General features: G+C 38.6%; 1 protein-coding gene across 1 annotated transcript in view; it reads right to left on the reverse strand.

Annotated features, from left to right (window-relative positions):
• LOC129721788 (dynein beta chain, ciliary) overlaps nt 1-23,284 on the reverse strand; it is a 52,595-nt gene extending 29,311 nt beyond the window's left edge. Inside the window, exons 1-7 of the mRNA XM_055674736.1 lie at nt 23,124-23,284; nt 5,097-5,302; nt 4,871-5,001; nt 4,349-4,804; nt 4,128-4,280; nt 3,893-4,066; nt 3,778-3,815 (exon numbers count right to left, since the gene is read on the reverse strand). Coding sequence (XP_055530711.1) covers nt 3,778-3,815; nt 3,893-4,066; nt 4,128-4,280; nt 4,349-4,804; nt 4,871-5,001; nt 5,097-5,209 — 1,065 coding nt within the window. The 5' untranslated portion in view covers nt 5,210-5,302; nt 23,124-23,284. The remainder of the gene's footprint in view (nt 1-3,777; nt 3,816-3,892; nt 4,067-4,127; nt 4,281-4,348; nt 4,805-4,870; nt 5,002-5,096; nt 5,303-23,123) is intronic.
• Nucleotides 23,285-24,921: the final 1,637 nt, after the last annotated feature.

The raw sequence follows: 24,921 nt of genomic DNA on the forward strand, positions 1-24,921 counted from the left end.
CGGTGAGTCCATTGAAGAGGTTGAACTGACGATAACGCACTCTAATCGCATGATCGAGGAGCGGTCGTACTCCAGGAAGCTGTAATTTGCGTCTTGTTTGGCATGATGCCTATGAGTATCGTCACTTAGGAGAACGAAGAGCGTTTCGACCGACGTGTCTCAAGGAACACCATCCTGCGGAGGCCTAGTGTGGTTGGTAACGTCTCCGCCAGCCACGCTCGACGCCTGGGTTCGAATCCCACCGCCGACATAGGTGTCGATGGTTGTGAGGTGGCGTGATCCACTCACAACCAACCCAACTGGTCTAGATTCAATCCTAGCCGACATCGGGAGATTTTCTGAGGCGAAAAATCTCTGGGATCACGCCTTCCATCGCATGAGGAAGTAAAGCCGTTGGCGCCGGTCCGTTAATAAACGGGTCGTGAGTTAGGGTCCTGGGTGTGGAGTCGCCTCCCTGGGCGTCGGTGATTGGCAACAACAGTGGCGGAACTAGACCGACGGAAAATAAGCGAGATTAAAAAAAAAAAAGGAACACCATCCATCCATCAATCATCCTCGATGATTGAGTGGTACCTTACTTACCTTATCAATCAGATAAGAGTCGTGGTGGCTCGTGCTGTATCAAAAAGTTTTCGCCATGTTGCTCGGTTTTGGGCAGTGTTTCGCCAGTTCCCTCATCACCCGCAAGTCTCTTTCGATCTGGCCCATCGTTCACGCTGCACTACTTCATTTCTGGTGCCGGAGGTTGCTGAAGAGAAGTGATTTCACAGGGTTGTAGGCCGGCATCCTTACGGCGTGACCGGCCCACCGCAACCTTTTGTTTTTCGCCAGCGCGTGCAGTTCATGGGTCATGCGCCGTCGCTATTCTCCGTCGGTCGTCTGTACTCCACCGTAGATAGAGAGTCCGCAGCACCTTTCGTTCGAAACCTCCAAGGACGTTAAGGTTCTCTGTTGTTGTCTCGTTTTTTTAGAGGACTACCGGTCTTATTAGGGTTTTGTACAGCGTCAACTTCATGCGTCTCGACTCGATCGAAGTGTCTTCCAAAGTGAAAAGTAGATACGATTTCCAACCCGGATGCGTCTCTGGATCTCTTTGCTGGTGTTAACGTCGGCGGTCACCAGTAACCCCAAATAAACGAACTCGTCGACCACCTGTGGCCAGTGATGCCACATTTTCATCTGTGTTTCGAAAGTGAAAAGTAGATACGATTTCCAACCCGGATGCGTCTCTGGATCTCTTTGCTGGTGTTATCGTCGGCGGTCACCAGTAACCCAAATACACGAACTCGTCGACCACCTGTGGCCAGTGATGCCACATTTTCATCTGTATTTCGAAGCTCAGAAAATTTTGTGACCTTGGTGAAATTTAAAAAAATCTGTATAAAAATCTACATATATACTGGACGTAGCCCTCCATAGAAAAAACGCAATATAGTTTGTTTAACATATATTCGGTGACTCATTCATGCAGACGCTTACGCGTAACATATAAATATAATAAAACCTCCAACACGCTCAACAGCATTTGAGTTTATTTTCATTTTTCAACTACATCAAGAAGTTTATTTCGCGACCTCATGAAAACCAAAAGAATCTGTGTAACTTTGTATTATTTCCAGAAAATCTGTAATCTGTATGTACAGTTATCTGTATGAAAAATACGCAAAACAAAACTGTATGATCATCATCACTGCCTCAAGCTCATCACCGTCTACAGAGATTTGAGTTGGGAGGCTGATGTCGTTCTCCTTGGCGCCTATCGCTCGCATGTATTTCGTTTTCGGCGCATTTATTCGCAATCCGATTCGTCCGGCTTTGGTTTTCAGTCGGGTGTAAGTTTCCTCCGCCTTCGCAAAGTTACGTGTTATGATGTCAAAGTCATCCGCAATTTCCAGCGAAACCGTCGTTCCGAAAAGATAAGGGCTGATAACGGGTCTAAGTGGGTCGGGTGGGTCGAGTCAATCTCTAAACCCTGAATCCTCTTCTCAAATTTGTGTGAGCAGATATCTCCACCACTTAAAAAATGTGATTGTGCCTAGTATAATTATTGAATAGAATAGATAGGACATTTAACTTACGTCCAATTTACGCGGGTCATAGAAATTGTGTTAGTTATAAAAATCAATACGCGGATAAGTAAAGTCACGAGACGAATTACTAGAGTATACAATTACAAAAAATCGCTAGATCAGATACGGAGGGGCAACACTTGCAATCCTGACTTTGCTCAGTTCTCTGGATGATTCACAAACAATTTTCAGTGTTCAGTAAGTTGAAGTTATTATCTATTTTTGTTCAAAACTGCTTTAGAGAACAATAATCGTATATTTGAAAGCATGTATTTCAGACGTTTTGATGAATTAAAAAAAAAAACAACTTAAAATCCCAGTAGTGGTGCAATGATTTAGAAAACAGCTATGATGCTCGTTCTATCTACAGTTCTCTCAGTTTCTGAAATTACAGTTCGTGTATTTCGCATGCGTGATCGGATAGTCATGGTAACGATCTATGAGGTGTGCAACATTGGCTATTCTTTAAGTTTTCATGTTTATTCCTACCAGTTTGTATTACTTTAAATTAAACTTTGGTATCGAACATTGAGTTGGGATTCCCTAAAAACCTAAACAAAAATCAATAAATGAATGAAAACCTCTACATTTCTGTATCTGCAGTGTTTTAGCGGTTGTTAGTGGGTCAAAAAGTCACCAAAAAAACAAACCACTGTTGCTACCTGAAGTTGTTACCAACTTAAGGGGGGACCTCACTCTGGAAAGTTGAAAAATAATAATTCTTCGTGATTTGTTTTTCGGATGTTTAGGGTAAAGTTAATTTTTCGAGTATTTTGGCCATTGATTGTGGTACATTTGAAGATGTATTTTGCGTGTCGTGGGTGCAAATATAGTGAGTATTACGCTGTTTTTACGAAACTATGTTTTTTTTTAACTAATGGTAAGTTTTTCTCAGCATCTACTGAACCGATTTAACTGGTGGATAGTGATTTTTCATGGAAATAAATTTTTTTTTTACTAAAATGGCCGCAATTTTGGCAATTTTTAAAACTAAAAAAAAACTGCTATGTAACAAGTTAGATAAACAAACTTTACATGCTAAAAAAAGAAATTCAAAAAACTCTAAACTCTAAACCAAGACACGAATAACCCCTAAGGTTAAAGCGTCTATAATAAAAAAAAAACTTTAAACATCTGAAAAAATCACGAAAATTCATTATTTTTCGACCTTTAGGAGTAGGGTTCCCCTTTAACTGCAATGGCAATGCTTTGTTAAAAGTGTCGAAAGCTGAATAAATATTATATTGTTATTTCAGCAACTAATACTCAATCTTTTTCAAGCTTTCATTAAAGGAAACACTAATTTGACAACAGATGTTGAGTTTCAAAATTAAAAACCTTATCGTTATATGCAGGAAAACAATCAGTTGATTGATTTTATATAAAACCGCATATTTAAATAAATATGTCACTTAGTACAGCCTTGTATCATGTCGGTCAGAGGGACGCATTAAACTTATGTCAAACTTGAGTATGAGTAACTTTTAAAAAAGCAAACGACAGATTCTTGGATTAGAGCAGCGACTCCAACACCTGCGAGAGGGGAGGATTGGTTTTCAAAACTACCGTTTGGCACTTTGAGGATCATTAGCACGTTCTAAACATAAATTATGAAAGCTGGACCTAGCCACCATTAAGCCAACCGAGCGGCCTAATTGACTATTACATTAAGCATTAATTTGATAAGCTATTGGATCATTAATGTTACCTGTTGTATGATTAAATTGCAGATCTGTCTGAGCAATACTGTAGAGCAAATACAAAGAATAATTAAAATCCAATTAAAATCCAATTATAGGAAGATAGATTAAATATACACTTACCGATCAGCTTTGCGGAATGACAATAGTATAGAGAATTGGACCAAATCAGGCACACCACGTGCATAAGTGGTTTCAGTAAAACCTTGCATTCGGAAAATTCGGTGTCTTCTAGCTGCTGGAAGTGACGTGTGAGTGGATTCAGATACAGCGTAATGTCACGTGCTTCTGCAAGTGCTGTGAAAATCGTTGATTTGTCAATGTGTGGAAGCGCTTCTTAAACAGTCTGGTATCTTACCAGTTACTACATTTTTAAAGAGTGTTTTGAAGCATGGGTAGTACGCGCTGTCGGTAAACTCTAGTATAAGTGCCATGCTTCGAATCCTTTCGTGTCGTAGCTGTTCGTAGATGTAGGTGAGATTTTTCAAACGGTTGTTCCAGAAGCTAATCTCTGTTGAAATATGCAAAAGAATTTCATTAAACCATATTACCACCGCAGCCACGTGTGTATATTATTACCAGCTGACGGCACTGGATTCTGTCCACCGTTGAATGCATTCGCGCTTGACTCGAGCATTACGTCGTTCACCTGGGTGGCCCATTTAATAACAACGCCTTCGATCGCACTCTTCAGGTAGAGATTGATCGAACACTCCGCATTTACTACCAGCTCTTTTGCGGTTTGCACACATTTATCAACTCCGACGGGCATTGGTAGAACGGTCTGTCCACTAACTTGACCCTGGACTTGATAGACGGTGCTTTTGAGGCTATGAACCTGCTTTTGGACGTCTTGTGCGACCATCTCTGGCCACCCTTGGTGGTTGTCCGAGTTCGATAGCAATGGAACGAAGATCTCATCTACGAGGCACGACAGCTGATCGATGGTGCGGGTCGCCAAATCACCTACCACTAAGCAGTCCTTGCAACCCTCGCGGGGAACCTCGATTGTGTTCTTTTTAACGAAGTAAACTCCTGTAAAACAATATGTTTTTTTTTATCAATGTCGTCTAGTAGCAAGTGTTATCCACAGGTACTAACCTTTATTTTTTAGTTGCACCATAGGAAAGCTAACTAATGGAATCAACTGTGCTGAAGGTGTGAGAATAATAATCAACACTAAGGATGCCTGGGTATCGAAAAACTCTTTCAGCACTGTCTTGTGCTCTTCTCTGTAAATGTGTGAATATTTCATTAAGTAACCGTTGAATCTCACGTGATGGTCAGTGAAATAGAATAAATAAGAGCAAATTAAAGTTTTTCTTACAGTGTCACTAAACGGTGCCATTTCTCCGGTTTTAATTTGAGCGTTTTCTGCACAAACGATCCGAGAAACTCGAAACGGGGATCTGAGTTGCTACTTCCACTAGCTCCTTCCATGTTTGTCTAATTTCTAATGACTGGTGCAAATAAACTGTCTGATATCCTTACAGTAAGGTGTAAGTGGAAGTTAGGTGGATAATTTTTTGGGATCTGTACAAATAATATGGAAAGAAAAATGTTTCATATATTGTTGGGATTCGATATTTAGTTTGTTTGTAATTAAGTGTGCTTCCAAACTCATTCATGTTTTATTTTGGTTGATTCTAAATATGTTTTTTAACAGCAGTATTCCTTTGAAACTTTTATTTTGTTAGAGTGAATTGGTTAGATGAATTATTATTATGAAAAAAAGATTTTTTGGTTGCATGTAAACTATTTCTCCAACACGAAAAAAAAAAATAAATTAAAAATGTCTGTTGAACCGAGTCCGCTGATAAGTTGACAAAATCGAATCTAAAATATTACATTGTTTTATATATCTAAGGTTTATAAAAAATAAAATATAGAAATCAATAATGCCCAATGATATTTCAGTTGAAGTTTTTAATGTACGTTAATTTAAAAAAAAATCTGCAAAGATTCTTGTGAATGATTCGTAAGCCACGATCCGTAAAAAAAATCGATTGTTGTATACGCTTCAGTACGAAATTCCCAGTAATAGGGGAACTGCTCCATTATTCATCTCATTAAGCCGATAATCACGAAGAATGCACGGATTAAATACCAAATTTTCACGAAATCATTGAACGAATAAACATAATATGCTTACGTACTCTAATGGAATCGTTTAGCATTGTATATTTAGAAAAATTAGCTAGATTTATCCTAAATTTTGTAAAACAAAACCATTTTCCAAAACGCTTCCATATCCATCTCAAAACTTGAATCACTGCTCAATTATTCATCTCACGACGCCCCCATATTCATCACACTGTTAATCATGAATGAAACACATTATCATGAATGAACGTAGCCGCAGCCCGTCGTAGTAGGTTACCTAGATATCCGCTTCAGTTGTTTACGAGCAAAACTGGTAACCTAGGTAACCACCACAGTGCTGTAGATTTATGTCAATTATGTCGGAATAATTCAACATTTTCAGTATGATTTTTTCGTATTAACAGAAACTGATTTGGCAACTCTTGATTTTCTTCAACGCAGTGAAAACAGATGAAAATACATACAGTTGAAATTTAGGAATTGTAGAAATTCATCTCATATATTTCTGCTAATTCAAGCTTGTTTTAGGAAATTTAAGGTGAACATTTCAAAGATTGAAGTATTCTTAGCGTAGTGAGTGATTTTATTTAGTGATGGAAATAAAAAGTGGTCCGCTAGTGATGAAAATACTTTGGTTGGCAAATTTAGTGCTTTTAAGTGAGTTTTTGGGGATTATTCTTTATGAGGAATTTAAAGTGAACTAAGAAAAACCCATTCCATGGATTAGCAGATTGGTTTAAGAAGAAAATATGCGTTTTTTTCCTGTTTTCAATTGTGTTTACATGTTGAATGAGATGAATACTCGGGCTGAGATGAATAATGAAGCAGTTCCCCTATCATAAATTTAAATATTGAAATACCTATTAATAAAACTACTTGTGTATATTTAGCTTGATCGAAAAGAATATAAAAGAAATAAGCATAATAAAACGAAGCGTTTCCGTTTTTTTTTGTTGAATTCTCGTGTGCAGTGAAGGCAATGGATCCTTATAAAACATTTATTTTCAGTATATGTACCGGGTACTTTGGCCGCCCTGCGCTCGTAAAATACATACTAGACTATTCAGTCACGTGAGTCACGCGATAGTAAACTTTCTCGCATGCTGTGAAATTGTTTGATTATCTTGTATAAACTTTCATTGGCAAGTAGGTATGGAGGTACATGGTTCCATTGCTATGAGCTAATTTTTTTGGCAAGGGGCTCGTTTGGAGTTTACTAGCAGCGTACTCGAATCGAAATCGAAACAGCAATTCAAATATCCGCTCTAACGATAGTAAGTTTTCCACTTCCAGACTTCCAGTTGTTGCACCTGAATGTATTCAACAGGTGTTTATTTTTTATGTACATTGTGCCCACCCACTAGCAATGGTACTTTTCGCTGGTAACGGTAGCATAATAACGAGGTCGGTGCGATAACCGTACGGTTGCGAACCAATCTGAAGGGCACATTTGAGCCCCCGTTCATCAATTTGATTGAGAGTCGCGTTTATTTCGTGCCATTTGTATGGAAATGGTTGATTGGCATTTTATTTGAAGCGATTACGTTTGACATAATGTTGACGTTGATTATTTCTGATCAAACATTGTGTACTTCTTTGAATAACGACCGGTGTTAAATATTGCCAGTTGGCTAAAATATTTTATGTATTTCGATAAGGAGTGTGTGGAAAAGTATTGCTGCGAATAGAACTTTTTTTGATTTTGGCAATTCAATTAATAATTTAATTTAATTTATAATTATTTTTTTTATAATAATTAATAATTATAATTTTATTTATAGCTTATATCTGCTGACAAATCGGTTGGAACTTGTAAACAAACGGGCTTTTCTGATTTATTGAGTCAAAATCTCACTTAAATACGGATGCAAAAATTTCGAAAATGTGAACTATTGGCAGAGCATTTTTATGCCGCTTTTTCGTTGCTGCACCAGATCGATGCTGCGAATACGAGATACTCTGCGGAACAGTTTCGTTTGTGGAGTATTCAGAGTTTCAGAAAAGTACGTTTTGAACGCAGTTCGAAAGTTGAAACTTGTGCATGACCAAGCCGTATCCCGCCATTCTTTTCGATGGAAAAATTTAATGCTCACGCCGTTTCATATACAAAGGACGAATGCAACACAGTCAACTGTCGAGGAATTACATCATTATGTGATTATTCTAAAATTTTCGAAATAGTTATCAAAACAGTACAGTTTGCAACGTGTAAGTATTATATTTTTTGTGACCGACATGCATTTCACCCCGCAACCAATTTGTCTTAGTTCTCTTTATTGCGTACTCGCTTAATGAATGCGCGATTGCAAATGGATTTTTTATACACGGACTTTGAGGCAGCGTTAGATTGTGTGAATACGAAAGCCGCATAAACTGGTTTCATTTGCCGTTCTTGTGAGATGGTTTTGATCACACCTGAGTGGCAGAGTTGTATGGGGTGGTCTTGAATCGACACATTCTGAACCATTCACAACTTCTTCTGGAGTGCCGCAAGCAAGCAATCTAGCCTCGCGTTTCTTCTCGCTCTTCGTCAACGACGTTTCTGCTAAAAAGGCAAAAATGAATTCTCGAGGTCATCAACTTTTGAACTCAGAAGCAATGTATAATTGATACGGCCAGTATGATGCGATAAGGCTCATGTCTACGAGGTTTAACGAGGCTTCAGAACTGTTCGACTCCAATAAATCCATCTACACTTTTTTGCGTCGCCAAAGGACGCAGAAGGTTAATTTTTATTAATCAAAAGGCCGCAGTGTATTTGCTCGAGTAATTGCTGTCGCTTCTACGTTTGCTTATGGAAAAACTCAATAATGTCTCTAAAAAGGTTATTTTTGCTAGGGGCACTAAAGTTTACAAGAAGTCAAAACGAGAATGGTACCTACACATTTGGAAAACTAATAGGCACCTAGAGAAAGAGCGAAAACCAATGTGTATGAAAGATATCACCAAATGAGTGACATTTCAAGAGAGGAAGGACGTAAACAGCACTTTGCTTTGCTTTTCGTGACACATTGTGTGAGAACAAAGTTTGAGCAGTTTCCGTTGCGAGTGGCAAGATGGCAGAGAAAAGGAACCAAGAAATGGATTTGTCGAAATTTTTAAGCCGAAAGAAATAAATTTCGAAAGATGGCGCTGAGAAGGAGAGGGAAATAGACTAATGTACAAGGGCTGTATACATTTTTGAGAATTCATTTAAACACGATTCTCTATTGCGTTGTAAAGGTCGAGTTCCTTATTACGCACGTCCAGACATGTTTTTGGTACCGCTTCATACATCCTCTACTGATACTGTTCATTAGGATGCCAACGACTTGCATGGGAAAAATTTGACCTTTAAATTTTGTTCAGATGTTCGCTCAATCGGAAAAGTGAATCTTCAACTGTTTTGACGAATCTCTTTCCGAAGTCCAATAAGGCTGAAATTTTCTATGAAAACACTTTGCGAGAAGACGAAACTTTTGAGCTCAACTACTAAACGAAATTCGATGGTCAAATTTTTCCCAATCATCACATTGGCTCGAAAGTTTCTAAGTCCAAGAAGTTGTGGGCTTTGCTGGCGACCTAGTTATAGTGGTTCGTGGTAAATTCGACAATGTGATATCAGATAGGATGCAGCAGGCCCTAAACCTTACGCTCTTGGTGTATTAAAGAAGGCCTGAGCATCAACCTAGCAAAAACATCAATTGTTCCCTTCACAAAAAGAAGAAAACTGCACCTGCAGTCTCTACATCTTAGTGTGGTGGAAATCAAATACAGCGACTCAGTTAAGTATCTCGGTGTAATCCTAGATACTAAATTAACCTGGAACGCACATTTAGATTCAATAATAAGCAAGGCAAACTCAGTGTTGTGGGTTTTCTCCAAGATGGTGGGAAGAACTTGGGGCTTAAAACCAAAAATGGTAATATGGGTGTACACCGCAATAGTAAGGCCTCGAATTTCTTACGCTTCGTTAGTATGATGGCAAAAACCAAGGAGACCACGGCAACGAGTAAGCTAGATAAACTTCAGCGGCTAGCTGGTATTGCCACTACCGGAGCAATGCGGAGTACACCTTCTAAATCATTAGAAGCTATCCTCCATCTACTTCCTTTGAATCAACACGTTCAACTAGAGGCCAAGAAAAGTACACACTAGCTCAAACGACAAAAGATGATACTAGACGGGGATAAGATAGGTCACTTGGAGGTCTTGAATCTCCTACCTGCTGAACCAGCAACGAACATGAACAGTGATTGGATGGAACCTAGATCCAACTACGATATTCCATACTAAGTGTATGAACCCTCTCGTTCAGTATGGGATGCGGGAGGACCTTGAACGTTAGGCTGGATCGATCAAGTTCTATACTGACGGTTCAAAAATGGGGATTGTAACAGGGGCGGCAGTGTACGGTCCTAGAACAAAAATATCAATAGCTATGGGAAACTGGCCAACAGTCTTCCAGGCTGAAATAGCGGCCATTATAGAAGACGTATAGACACGCCAACATCTGCATTTTCTCGGACAATCAAGCGGCACTTAAAGCCCTGAAAGCCTACAAGTGCATGTCTAGAATTGTTTGGGACTGCATTGGCCTTCTGGTTGATGAACGGCTGGGCAATGCGTACCAGCCCCCAGTGTACTCCATAGCATAAGCCCAGCAACTCCTATCCCTACCTCCGCGTGGTACCGACTGGGATACGAGCAACCAAGGGAAGATCGGTGAACCGGTGGGAACTTGGTGGTATGCTTACAGGGGGGGGGGGAGTTGTTCTACTTGGAGAGCAGCTTGCCTGAGCGTCTGTTCCCCAGGTCAGGGGCGACTTAAACAGCGACTGATCCGGAGCGGACGGCTGGACTATGAAATGCGGTGTCTCGCCAGCTACACCCAAGACAGCGGCCCCGTCGCGAGACTAGGCATCGCAGCCCTAGTAAGGCAGCATGCTGAAAATAAACATACTACGAACAATCCAGAGAATGATATGAATCGGAACAATCAGTATATACCTAGGCAAACGAAAAAGAACAACGATTGAAAACTTGGTACTTGGAATGTTAGGATTCTGCACGAACCGGCACGCGCGGGCATCTTGACCAGAGAGCTACGGAAGGCAAATGTGGAGGTAGCAGCCATTAAAGAGGTGCGTTGGCCTAAAACCGGAGAACGTGAATTTCGGGCGGTTGATCCGACCGCGGGCACATCTTTACATCTTTCAAGTATCACATCTACTACAGTGGCGGCGATAGAGCGGAACGGGGCGTCGGTTTCGTGCTACTTGGAAACCAAATGAAGCGTGTTATTAGGTGGAGGCCTATTAATGACCGTCTATGCGTATTGAGGATCAAGAGCAGATTCTTCAATTACAGCCTTATCAACGTGTACGCGTCGACAAACGATAAAACCGATGACGTAAAGGAGGAGTTCTATGAGCTCCTTGAGAAAACGTATGGAGAGTGCCCACAGCACGATATAAAGATCGTCATCGGAGATACGAACGCACAAGTCGGACGAGAGTAGTTCTTTCGTCCTGTTATTGGTAGGGAAAGCCTTCACTCTACCACCAACGACAACGGCTTGAGGTTAGTGAACTTCGCCGCGGCCAAGAGAATGGCCAACTGCAGTACCCATTTTGCACGTCTGAACATTCGGAAGCACACCTGGAAACACCCCAATGGAGAGGCCTGCTCCCAGATCGACCACATGCTGATCGACGGCCGGCACTTTTCAGACGTCATAGATGTGCGGTCCTTTCGAGGGCCAACATCGACTCGGTTCACTATCTCGTGGTAGGCAAGATTCGCGCCCTGTTGTCCAATGTATTTTAATCGAGATCGGCGAAGAAGATACATCTGGACATCCAGAGGTTATCAGCGGAAGGAGTTGCTGCAGAGTATACTCGGAAAGCTGGAGTGGACCTGAACGAGCAGTTGAAGCACATCCATGATGCGGTCAGCGAAACAGCGCGAGAAGTGATAGGCATGACAACGGGAACCACGCGTAGTGGGTGGTTCGATGCTGAGTGCCTAGAGCTGACGGAGGAGAAGAACCGAGCCTACGCACAGTAGCAGCTAATTTTTGGTTTAGTACTAGCCAATATCTTGTATTTTAGTACAAAAATAGTGTCATAGCAGAACAACGTAGAGCTTTATGTTTTTCATATTGCCGAAAATGACGAAAAATTACAAAAAAAAACTTGTTTTACACACTATGCCTCCTACGACCCTATTTTCAACAAAACTGTCTTAATATCACATTACCTATTAGTTTATACTCTGTTTTATGAGGATCATATGAGTTAGCTAATTAATTTCTAAGTATGTGCATGCTCTACTGGAAAATATCTGAGAAATTTTTTTTTCCATTTTACAAGCCTTGTAAATCCTCACTTTTACAATATTATAGCACATTTTCTAAATTATTTTCCAAAGTGAATGATCATGATTTCCAGTCGAAAACATATCTACTGCAAGTAGAAAATAAAATGAGGCATGAAAACTGAATTTCAATTTTTTTAGTTTTGTCGCGACTTTTTTAGGTTCTGCCCCACAGTGCTACGCCAACACGTCAGTAGCAGCCAATCGTGTAACGCGTCAGATGCGGGAGGCAAGAGCTGCCGAAAAGCGGCTTCATAGCCGTAAGAAACGTGAGCACTACGAACGCGCCCTCGCGGAGGCGGAGAATTGCTTCACCACGCACGACACGAGGAGCTTCTATAGAACGATCAACGGAATCAGGAACCGGACTGTGCCAGTACCTGCCATGTGCAATGACAGGGAGGGGAACCTGATAACCGATAAATCGCAGGTGGCCAGGCGTTGGAAGCAACATTTTAAAGTAGTGTTGAACGGTGAGGAAGGTAGGAGAGTCGTCGAAGGGAACAGGATAGATATTGGGGAGGACGGACAAGCTGTGGACCCACCAACATTGGACGAGGTGGAGAATGCTTGCAAAGAGCTAAAGAACCACAAAGCCGCTGGGAAGGACGGCTTACCGGCCGAACTTTTCAAAGTTGGGAGCGAGTGACTGTGTAGTGCAATTCACCAGATTATCCTAAGGGTATGGTCTGAGGAACAACTACCTACGGACTGGTTGGAAGGACTCATATGCCCTATCTACAAGAAGGGACAAAGGCTCGACTGTAGTAATTATAGAGGCATAACCCTCCTCAATTCCGCTTACAAAATTCTCTCCCGTATCCTGTTCCAGCGACTGAGGCCGTTGCAGGAAGCCTTTGTTGGAGAATACCAATGGGGTTTTTGAGTGGGGCGAACTACAATGGATCAGATGTTCACCTTGAGACAGGTTCTGTTCATAGACTTTAAGGCGGCGTACGACACAGTAAAACGCAACGAGCTTTGGCGAATAATGCTAGAACATGGTTTCCCAACAAAACTAATTAAACTGTTACGTGCGACGCTTGACGGTTTCACATCATGCGTCAGGACAGCGGGCGAATTTTCGGACGCGTTTGTTACGTTGGATGGTCTGAAGCAAGGTAACGGGCTCTCGAACTTGCTGTTCAACATAGCTTTAGGTGGTGCAATACGAAGGGCAGGTGTGCAGAGAGGCGGCACCATCATCACTAAGTTTCACATGCTTCTGGGCTTTGCGGACGACATTGATATAATTAGTGTTAACCGTAGAGCAGTTGAGAAGGCCTTTACGGCTCTCAAAAGGGAAGCTGCGAGAATTGGACTCACCATAAACACTGCCAAAACAAAGTACATGGTGGTTGGCAGAGAGCGTGGTAGTTCTACGGGTGTTGGTGCTGCGGTGGAGATGGATGGGGATACTTTCGAAGTGGTCGACGAATTTGTTTATCTTGGTACTCTCGTGACATGTGACAATGAGGTGAGCCGCGAGGTGAAGAGGCGGATTGCGGCGGCGAATAGGGCTTATTACGGATTGCGTAGCAAACTTAGGTCCCGTAGCCTACAGATCCGTACGAAATTTGCCTCTATAGGACACTGATCCTCCCGGTGACGCTCTACGGACATGAATCGTGGACGTGGAAGGAGGCCGATCGACGAGCGCTTGGGGTCTTCGAGCGTAGAACCCTGCGATCAATACTCGGAGGCAAACTAGAGAACGGAGTGTGGCGCAGGCGCATGAATCACGAGCTAAACGAAGTATACAAACACGCTGATATTGTCAAGCTGATGAAACACGGCAGGTTGCAGTGGGCTGGCCATGTAGAACGGATGGCGGATGAGCAACCGGCAAAGGTAATATTCAGCAGAGAACCGAATAGAGGCCGACGACTTCGAGGCAGACCGCGCACGCGCTGGATGTGTGCTGTCGACGAGGATGCCAGAGCTGCGGGTGTAAGGGGAGACTAGAGAGTAGCAGTCCAAGACCGAGTTTTGTGGAGACGTATTCTGGATTCGGCATAGGATCTTAATGATCTGTCGCCATAAAAGTAAAGTAAGTAAGCATTGGCCTTCTACAACAGATGAGCCAGTTGAATTTTGTAAATCTTTACTGGATTCCTAGTCACTGCAAAATAGAGGGCAATGAAGTTGCAAATGAACTCGCCAGATTTGGCTCCCAATCAACCTTCATTGATCCAGAACCATTTTGTGGTATCTCAGACTGTGTCCTGAAGGGAACAACGAGAGATTACCGCCAATTGGAAGGCAGTGAAATCTCTTAACCAATCAAAAAGATTTATAACACCAAGCACAAAATTTTCTTAAAAGTTGCTGAGTCTCAATAAGAGCGATCTCAGTATATTCACTGGCCTAATAACTGGTCACTGTCCGAGCAAACATCACCTTCAGAAAATTAGTTTCACACAAGATTATATTTGTCGCTTCTGCAACTCAGAAAGCGAAACATCGGAACATTTACTCTGCAATTGCGGAGCACTAATTAGACGCAGACTTAGGTACTTCAATAAAGGCTCCATAGAACCCAATGAAATCTGGTATGCGCCGCCAGTCAGGGTAACTAGGTACATAAAACAAGTTATTTCCGATTGGCACCTATCTCGCTATAGCTCGCCGACTATCACTTCCTCAATAAGTGGTAGACAAGCTTGGAGCGCAGTACAGCAAACCAAGGAATACCACAATAGTTCAAATAAATGGACGCAGTGGTCCAAAAAACCCCCCAACAGGAAAACAAAGTCCAAGAAAGTCGTTTTTAAGATAACACCTGATCTCGACGTTTCATGCATTTCTAAGACATTTGGCATAAAAAAATCTTCGATATCGATACTTTCATGAACTACTACCCGAGCATTTGTTTCATCGGTCAAAAAAGCGAAACTTGTTTTAGTAGAAGCCGAATGAAGTGATCAAAATTACGTTGCCCAAAACCATAGATCTGAATCATCTAGAGACAAGGTGGCCTAGCTAAAAATGTCAAATCTCACTATAGGTGAATTTCTGGGTTTTGATATTTAAATACTTTTCGTCTCAAAACGATTTAATACATTCATCGCTGTATCAAAATTAACATATCGCGAAAAAAATAAAAACAATCACGCCGCGGGGAAACACACCTCGTAAAAAACCGCGTTAATTCGAAAATCCGCGTGAAAGAACGCGGTAATTGAAAAATCAGTAGCGTAATAAAACCGCATTGTTTCAAAAATTCGGGTTTTATCTAAAGCCAAGAAAGGGCTTAGAAAAAACCCAAGACCCTCTACCAGCATTCCAAAATGCTCTGTAATGACAAATTTGTATGGCTCTGTCTGCACTGTGGTAAATTCTAGTCCTGCCTGTATTTACCAGTGTTATCTAGTTATCTACAACGACCATCTCTACAAATGGTCGATTAAAATGGTTGCCCACTTTTGTTTGTGTTGCTAAGCAAACATACAGGTAAAATTAAGAGGTGAGGTCCTTGAAGTAAAGATCGGTTTGTGATTCAACGCTTTGCTTATAATACAAAATTAGTCTTCATGTTTCTTAGTAAATTTTTTGCACGAAAAGTTTTTCTATTCGTACTTCAAATGTTTCAGAAGCATGTTACTGAAAAAAAACTCTAACCTTGGAATATATTTTTTCCATTATTGTCTTAAAAATGGATCTTTTTTCATATTATTGATAAATAATATTGCTTTGAAACTTGTAATGGAAGTTTCCAAACATCACTAGGAGAAGTTGTTTAATGATTTTTTATGACATTATGAAGTTATCTTTGTTCTGCTCATGATACATTTTCGGACTCATCCGCTAACTATACAACATTTTATAAAAACAGCGATTTCTTGTTAATTTTAGAATTTTCGATTATCTTGCCTATTAAATGCTAAAGCTAAAATAATTTTTTTTGACTTTGCTTATATTCAGCAGCCGCTTTCAAAAGGCAACAGCAGCGTAAAATGGCATATTATTAGCATTAATTATCATTCTCCTAGTATCGTACAAGATGCTTCTTTCTGAGCCTTGGAGAAAGACCATGGCGTTGGTAAATTAAGACAGTGTGAAACCTAACCAGCATTTGAGCAGTATTTGCGTGGTAGGGAAATATTGGTTTGTAGAACTTAGTTGCTTAGAAAATAAGCCTGAGATGACAGGAGATCGATAGCTTCTTGGATGAATGTTTTCAATTTTTAACTGAAGCTTATTTTTTCGTAAAAATTCATTGCTAAAATATGATGCATATGATTAGGGAAAACCGTTTCACCAAATGTGATGCTAGCAATGCTTGACACACAGACAGCGTGTTTTGAAAGTATTCTCGCACCAAAAATAAAAATTTATATACAAACAGACCGAAATGTCAAGAAAACCGCTTTGAAATCTTGCTTTTTAATATTCAACTAAGTAAATAAAAAAACACTACTTGTATTTTATTTTAAATCATATGAAACTCGTTCGATATAGGCGAACCAGCTTAAAGAAGCTTAAAGACATTAAAAGTATTAAAGTAACGCTTAAAATCTAGAATTCAGACCCCCTCCCCCCTATGTAACGATAAGTAACGTTCGATATGACTCCCCTCCGTCAAATTACGTAACGCTGAACGCTGAACAACCTGACCCCCCCTCAAAATTTTCACTTTCTAGCCAACATCGTAAATACGTATCAACAAATTTGCTCAGAAAGTTTCAATAGACTGCGGCTGTGGCACATTTTGAGGATTGTATCCTTTCGGAATAAACCCGATATTGCCTTGCCGCAAATCCGCTGAAGTTGCATTAGCATAGTGTGACAGTGCAAGATCTGGCCAAAACACTACTCAGTCATTTTCATGGTACTTATATTCTAAGTTTTAAACCCATTTCAAGGTTTTATTTTAGGTTTTAACCCATTTCACCGTTTTTGGATCAATCTGATATTTATTGCTCAGCTCACAATATGATTTCGCCGACCGATCAGGCGTTTCTGCTCTCAATTTCGTTCAAACTTTGCTCTCTTTCAAAGTGCATTTTCGTCTGGAAACAGATTTTCTTTTGAAGGTATTTCTATTCTCGAAGACTTTGACAGTAATGTATATGAATGTTTTTTATATCCAAGATCTTTAAAATAGTGGAACACTTCACTTTTAGACTTTTCTTTATTTCGCTCACAAAATTGAAAATCAATTTACGACGGTCTTTTTCCGACAACGCCTTTTTCTCAATCAAGCGTCACTTGACAGAATCGACTGGTCGTGTTACCAGTTATATAAAAGTGGATCCTCATTTTGTGGAAAGTTGTTCGGATTTTTTTCCTCACACGTTATTATGCCTTTAGTAGAGATTATAGTGGAAAGGGATAAAGCGCTTGAAGTCTCAAAAGTGAAACCAAAAGCAATTGGGTATATAATCCCGACTGGAAAAGGGGCATATCGCCAGGAGTTGCAGTGTAGTCAAAAACATTACATTTTTAGGCAAATTATGCAACTCTCACGATTTTTTCATAAGAAAGCTATGTGAGTTATGTCTAAAGTAGCTCAAACGAAAATTTTTTTTCGATTTATTTTTGCTCCTTGTGAACTCTTAAATTTGTATAATAGATCTGTCCCATAAAATACTGGGTATTCCCAGTAGTCTCATATTTTAATATTTATTGTTTGCAAATTCCGAAAAAATGGACTGAGGTGTTTTACCTAGAGGGCGTTATATATCTGTTTTTTGAGTGTTATATATGGGTCATTCCATACGTGTTATATATGGGTCATTCCATACGAAGTGACCACGAAAAAGCACAAACTTGGACACGACCATCACAGATTTCGCTCAAAGTTGGGAGAATTATTCATCTACTGTCACTTTGGAAAAATGCCAAATTTGGTATCGATTGGAATATCCCCCGCTCTGTGGGACCCCTCTGTTTATTGCAAAGTCACGCATTTTTTGTTCAAAATCCCTTTTTTCTTTTTCTTACAATTCAAAGACGTAAGATGTCCGAAAAATACTGATAGATGATTTTTGAAGAAAATAAACCAAGGAATCCAGAAAAAATATAAATTTTGACCGGAAGTGTTGCCAGATAAATCATTTTTGTATTTGAATTTACATTTTTCGGCAAATGCAGCCATTTTTATTTTAAATTTGATAATTTCATCGTGTTCATTGGAAAATTTCACATAAGAAACAACTATCATCTCGAGGTAATATGAGCCAATCTCGAGATATAACATTTTTGCGAAAAAAGTTCTAAACTTCGTAATTATTTTTTTTACAATTTATAGACGTAAGACACCCGGAAAACAGTGATAGGTGAATTTTGAAGAAAATAAACCAAGGAATCCTGAAAAATTAATATTTTCGACCGGAAGTGTTGCCAGATAGATTATTTTTGTATTTTAAAACTAAATTTGCATTTTTCGGCAAATGCAGCTAATTTTATTTCAAATTTGATGGTTTCATCGTATTTCTTGGAAAATTTTACGTAAGAAACACTTATCACCTCGTGGTAATATGAGCCAATCTCGAGATATAGCATTTTTACGAAAATAGTTCTGAATTTCGTAATTGATTTTTCGTAAAATGTTATATCTCAAGATTGGCTTATATTACCACGGAGTGGTGAGTACTTCTTACGCAAAATTTTCTGAGAAACACGATGAAACCATCAAATTTAAAATAAAATTAGCTGCATTGCACAATGGTCCAGAAACCAAATTTAGGGGAAAATTTGGGTCTAGAGCTCTATAGCAACATTTTAGAGAAAAACTTTTTTCTACAAAGTTGTTACATATGATAAAGCGCTCATTGAAAAATTATCAAAAATTAGGGTGACCAACATTTTCGATGCAATCAAGTATCTAACTTTTTTATCTTTGTAGATAGAAGAAAAATTTGTACTACATTGTTATAGCTCCATTAATTTTTAGTAACTTTGTAAAAAAAAATTTCTCTATCTTTGAATACAATCGATTTATATTGAAAAAACATATTTTATGCTCTAACTTTTTTTTTATTATGCATATAAAAGCACCAAGATTTATTTTTTGGTATTTTTTCTTATAACTAGGAATAATAACGTTTAATTTGATCCAAAAAGATTGAACATCGATCAACTGGTTCAAAAGTTATGAATTTTTTTAAATAAAATACATCGAATATGGCCGTTTTTCATGGTCACCCTATTTCGGAGATACTCCCCCTAACAACCCAACGAAACAATATGGGTTTGATTATTTTCAACATAAATCCATCCCTGCGATTTTGAGCACAATTGAAGCACTTTGCGTGACCAACTTCGAAATAGGGTGACCATAAAAAACGACGTATTTATTTTTAAAAAAATTCATAACTTTTGAACCAGTTGATCGATTTTTATTCTTTTTGGATCAAATTAAACGTAATCAATCCTAGTTATAAGGAAAAATACCAGAAAATTAATCTTGGTGTTTTTATATGCATAATGTATAAAATTATTGAAATTTTTGTCTTGTTTTTAAATTGAATTTACTCAAATTAAAAAAATAACCTATTTTTTAAAATTCCTCCTTCTATAGTGCCAAGCATGCCCTTCAAAATGAGACCAAGTGATATTTTTTATGTTTGCCCCAAAAAGAATGACATACAAATGAAAAACGCATATTTTTCGATGGAAAATATCAATAACTTTGAGTAAAATTGAGATATTTATGATGTCAGCATTGCAAATTGTTTCACTTAAAAAGCTCTAAAAGTCGTTCAAAGACAGTTTTGGGATGAAACTTGAAATAAAAATGTTGGAGGGTAAAATGTGTTTTTTCAATATAAATCGGTTGTTTTCAAAGATAGAGAAAAATTTTTTCTTACAAAGCTACTTAAAATAAATGGGGCTATAACATTGTAGAACAAATTTTTCTTCTATCTACAAAGATAAAAAAGTTAGATACTTGATTGCATCGAAAATGTTGGTCACCCTAATTTTTGATAATTTTTCAATAAGCGCTTTATCATATGTAACAACTTTGTAGAAGAAAATTTCTCTCTAAAATGTTGCTATAGAGCTCTAGACCCAAATTTCCTCCTCAATTTGGTTTCTGGACCATTGTGCATTGGCCGAAAAATGCAAATTTAATTTCAAAATACAAAAATATTCTATCTGGCAACACTTCCGGGCAAAATAATATTTTTTCTGGATTCTTAGGTTTATTTCCTTCAAAATTCACCTATCACTATTTTTCGGGTGCCTTACGTCTATGAATTATAAAATAAAATAGTTACGAAGTTTGGAACTTTTTTCGTAAAAATGTTATATCTCGAGATTGGCTCATTGTATCTCGGGATGATAGTTGTTTCTAATGTGAAATTTTCCAAGGAACACGATGAAATTATAAAATTTAAAATAAAAATGGCTGCATTTGCCGAAAAATGTAAATATAGTTTTCAAATACAAAAATATTTTATCTGGCAACACTTCCGGTCAAAATTTATATTTTTTCTGGATTCCTTGGTTTATTTTCTTCAAAAATCATCTATCAGTATTTTTCGGGCATCTTACGTCTATGAATTGTAAGAAAAAGAAAAAATGGGATTTTTGACAAAAATTGCGTGACTTTGCAATAAAGAGGGGGGTCCTAAAGAGCGGGGGTATTCCAATCGATACCAAAATTGGGATTTTTCCGAAGAGACAGTAGATGAATAATTCCCCCAATTTTGAGCAAAATCTGTGATGGTCATGTCCAAGTGGCATGTACACTTCGTATGGAATGACCCACATGTACTTTTGGTTATGTAAAAATGTCTGGTTTCGTACCAAATAATCTTCATTTGCGGCAATTTTCATTCAAAGAAACGGTGACTAAAGGGTATCGATAGTTAAACAAAAAACTTGCCGTTTCAAAGTCACCAATTTTGATGTTGACGACTGTCCGGACAAAGAAAGGCCGAAAACCTTCGAATAGGCTGAATTGGAGGAATTACACGGTGAGGATCCATGGCAAACGCAGGAGAAGCTTGCTTCGGTATTAGGAATTACCCACCAGGCCATTCCATGCTTTGCTTTGGGATCGATTCAAAAATAAAGAACATAGTTTTTCTTTATTATTTGAAGCCAAGGGACGTTGAGTGGCATGTTTTCGCCTGTGAACAAAGTTGTTGCGACAAAAAAGGAAGGGTTGCATTTATCGTATCGTGACAGGCGATGAAAAATGAAGTCATTACAGTAACCTGAAGGAAAGGTCATTGCGTTGATCGGTCATGCTTCTTCCGGCTGCTCGGCTGAATATACACAAGCTGCGTATTTGGAGGACCAGGTTAGTGCTTTTTATTATGAGGTGTTGCAACCGAATAAAACCATCCCTGGGAAACGGTATCGACTTCAATTGATGCAATTAAACCGAGCACTGCGCGAAAAAGGCCACAATAGAGCAGAGGCACGAAAAAGTGATTCTGCTGCATGACAACGCTCGGCCACATACTACCAAAGTCGTTATATTTTCAAGATATTGCACAGTCCGAATATCAAAAATCTATTTTTTCCATAAAAATTACAAAAGGTAAGTAAATTCACAATTTGAACTTTTTTTTGAGTTACAAAAATATTATCTACAACATTACCGAAGTTACTATATCAATAAAAAAAACCGATTTGGTATTAAATTTTTTTATCATAACCTGTGAGATATTTGATTGTGCTTGATTGATATTGCGGCATTATGAGCGCAATTTTTCAAAAGTAAGTAAAAGTGAAAGTATTCATGTAAATAACAGCCTGTTACAGAGCATCCCATCTAAGAGTATTCCTTTACTCAGAGACAGTCATGAAGTTTTAGTAAAATTACCATCATATTCTGATTATCTGAGAACTCTATTTGTAATAGTTAGTTGGATGTTAAAATGTATCTCATACTGGTTTTATGCTCAGAGACTTTATCCACGATATTTTCTCAGGTTGTAATGCGTTGTTCTGTGAGTTTCTATGATGCTTGTGAGTGATACAGATGATTCCTTGGTTTCTAGGAACATAAAATGTTAAACTAATATTTCCAAAAACTCTTGATTTTTTGTAAAATTCAGCAATTTTTAATCGCAGGTAACACACAAATGATTGAATATGCTGTACTGAGAAATTTTTATGACACTTTTGCTTCCGCTTTGGTCTTTTATTTTTTCACAATTTTTGGCATTTATTCTTTCACTTAACATTAATTTGATCTTCATATTAAACAAATCGCGCCATAAACAAATCAGGAGTAATTTCCTTAGTGATATGACTTAATGTTATCTGATGAAAGAGACACATTTTCGGAGACTATAAGCATTTCACTTTTTTGGCATCTTTCTACAATAAATCAGAGTGTTGGTGTAAGGAGGCGAAAATCGCCCACAAACAAGGCACTTCTTGCCGCGCGACCGGTTATCACATGAAATCGACCGTATCGGCCACGTGCCCCGATTGCAAATAACCAAGTTTTCCACCGGCAAACGTTGCAAGCCTGCACGAAATCGGCGATTTTCGTTGCACGCGAAATGATACTGCGAAGTTTTTATTCTGTCAATCACGTTTTTAAAAATAAACAAATCGATTTCCACTAGGTGAAGGTTACAACTGTATTGCGACTTAAATCCTTTGGGCGCCATATTGAAAACTGGAAAATTTTGCGAAATAATCCAATTTTTTCGGCTTTTGTGTTATTTTATCCATTATTTCGGTATGTTGAAGTTTACTTGTATCCAAATAGGGGTAATCCTTTGTCAAATGGTAATGTTATCCAGTTTGATGTGTAATCCTTTGATTATATCCGAAAATTTTTACGTTATTTTTTGGTGTTGTTTCCATTCACACATTTCAAAATATAATATTTCTTCACTTTTAGGCATCTCTCAACACAATACATACAATTTTAAATTGAATTTTCTATCGGTATGATTACGTAACACCTCAAACATACCTAAAATCTCTTTTTGAAGAAACTTAACGAGTTAAAACATCATCTACAGTAAGAATAGCTAATATCACATATAATCGTGAGGGTATTACACACAGTGTTTGAATATTTTAAATTTTCAAAGACCACCGACCGCACCCAGCATGGGTCCGCACCGATTAAGATCTGTCCGAAGACTAGCAAAAAGTTTGCTCGTAACAGCGAACGGAGTGACATCCTAGTTCTGGAAAGTGCACATTTCGTGCTAGCAGTTTATTTATGAATATTATTTTCATAAATAAATTCCGTATCTATGGTAGTGATATAGTCCCATTCCGTTCTGTTTCACTGAACTACAGCAGCACGATATCCGATGATACAGTGTGATTGTGGTGTACGCCGGTAGTCGGGGGTTCCTTTTCGGGGTTATTGTTTAGTCGATGTCAGCCTTGAGCTGTTGTATGGATCGGGGAACCTATTTCTTGTCAGGCTGCTGAAGCAGTGCCACTTTTCAACTTTATGCAAAAGAAGGACGGAATGTGAAACTATTAATCATTGTATCATTTTGAACAATTTTGCCCCGCGTTGCACCTGGGCTAAACAACTATCATACATAATTTATGGCTTCCAGTTTTTGTGGGTAGGCTCCTTCTGACATATTCCGATAGGGGCATTTCTTTTTGTTTCCCGCAACTAGGACATTTTATATTTGACTGTTGCTTCACCATGCCCGAGCTGCTCAGGTAAATGTAAATAGTTTCATGATTTCATCTTCAAACTTGCTACGAGAGTGCAATCAATTTGATGAGTTGTATTTCCACATGCTTCATCATACAGTAAGGTTCTTTTTCACACGGTTTTTTCTACACGGTTTTTTTACGCGGGTTGCTTTTCTTAATTACTCAAAAATGGTACAAGATATCGACCTCATTACAATCACGTTTTCCGTTTTAGGCCAAAGGTGATCATATATCCGTTTGAAAAAAAAACACAATTTGGTGTAAAAACTGAAAATTTAAAATATTGAATTTTGGTCTTTAGATTGACCACTATCATATTCAAACGAAGTTCAAACATTTTAAAACGGTTTTTTTTTCGTTATATTTGCAATTCAAAAATGTTTTTTTTATGCGATCCCATACAAATTTGGGACGCATCCTTCGTGTAAAAAAAAGACCTTACTGTATATGTGTGTTCCACGCATCAGTAAAAGCGTATTGAAAGCCTCATTGCGTTTTAGTAGTATGTTTGTCATATCATGCTAGTCAACATCATACTCAGTAGAACATTTTTCCTTGTGGTGCTCTTAATTTTTTGCAAACTATGGATTCTAATTGAAAACATTTTGAAATGCTATTGAACAATAGAGTATGCCGAAACCGACGACTCATAAGAGCCACACAAAGTTCCATTATTTCGATCCTCTTTGAGTAGGTTGTGATAGCAGTTAGCTTTCGGGTGGTTTTTTGCCCTTTCGTAGTACCTGGTGCGCTTGCACTTAAAAGCTTGTCGTATTACGACTATGAAAAACTCGTAAAGTAAAAGTTTGCCCACATCCTGGTAGCTTAGAGCTTCTGGTTCATTGGTTGCTTGATGTCATTGCAATATCAATTTAGTCGATGCCACTCCCGGTGTCAACGGTATCGAAAATGCTGTTTGGTTGAATGGTGCCACCATTACTAAAGTGCTGACTATCTCTTTTCAAACATATTTGCTCAGAGGTTGGGTTCTTCGATCGGAGTATGTATGACAATATTACATTTTTATTCAGATCACTCTTTCAAAAATTCTTTCGAAAATTCTTATTTACACAATTGCCTTC

Source organism: Wyeomyia smithii, chromosome 2 (genome assembly GCF_029784165.1).
Source record: "Wyeomyia smithii strain HCP4-BCI-WySm-NY-G18 chromosome 2, ASM2978416v1, whole genome shotgun sequence".
Taxonomy (NCBI): Eukaryota; Metazoa; Arthropoda; class Insecta; order Diptera; family Culicidae; genus Wyeomyia; species Wyeomyia smithii.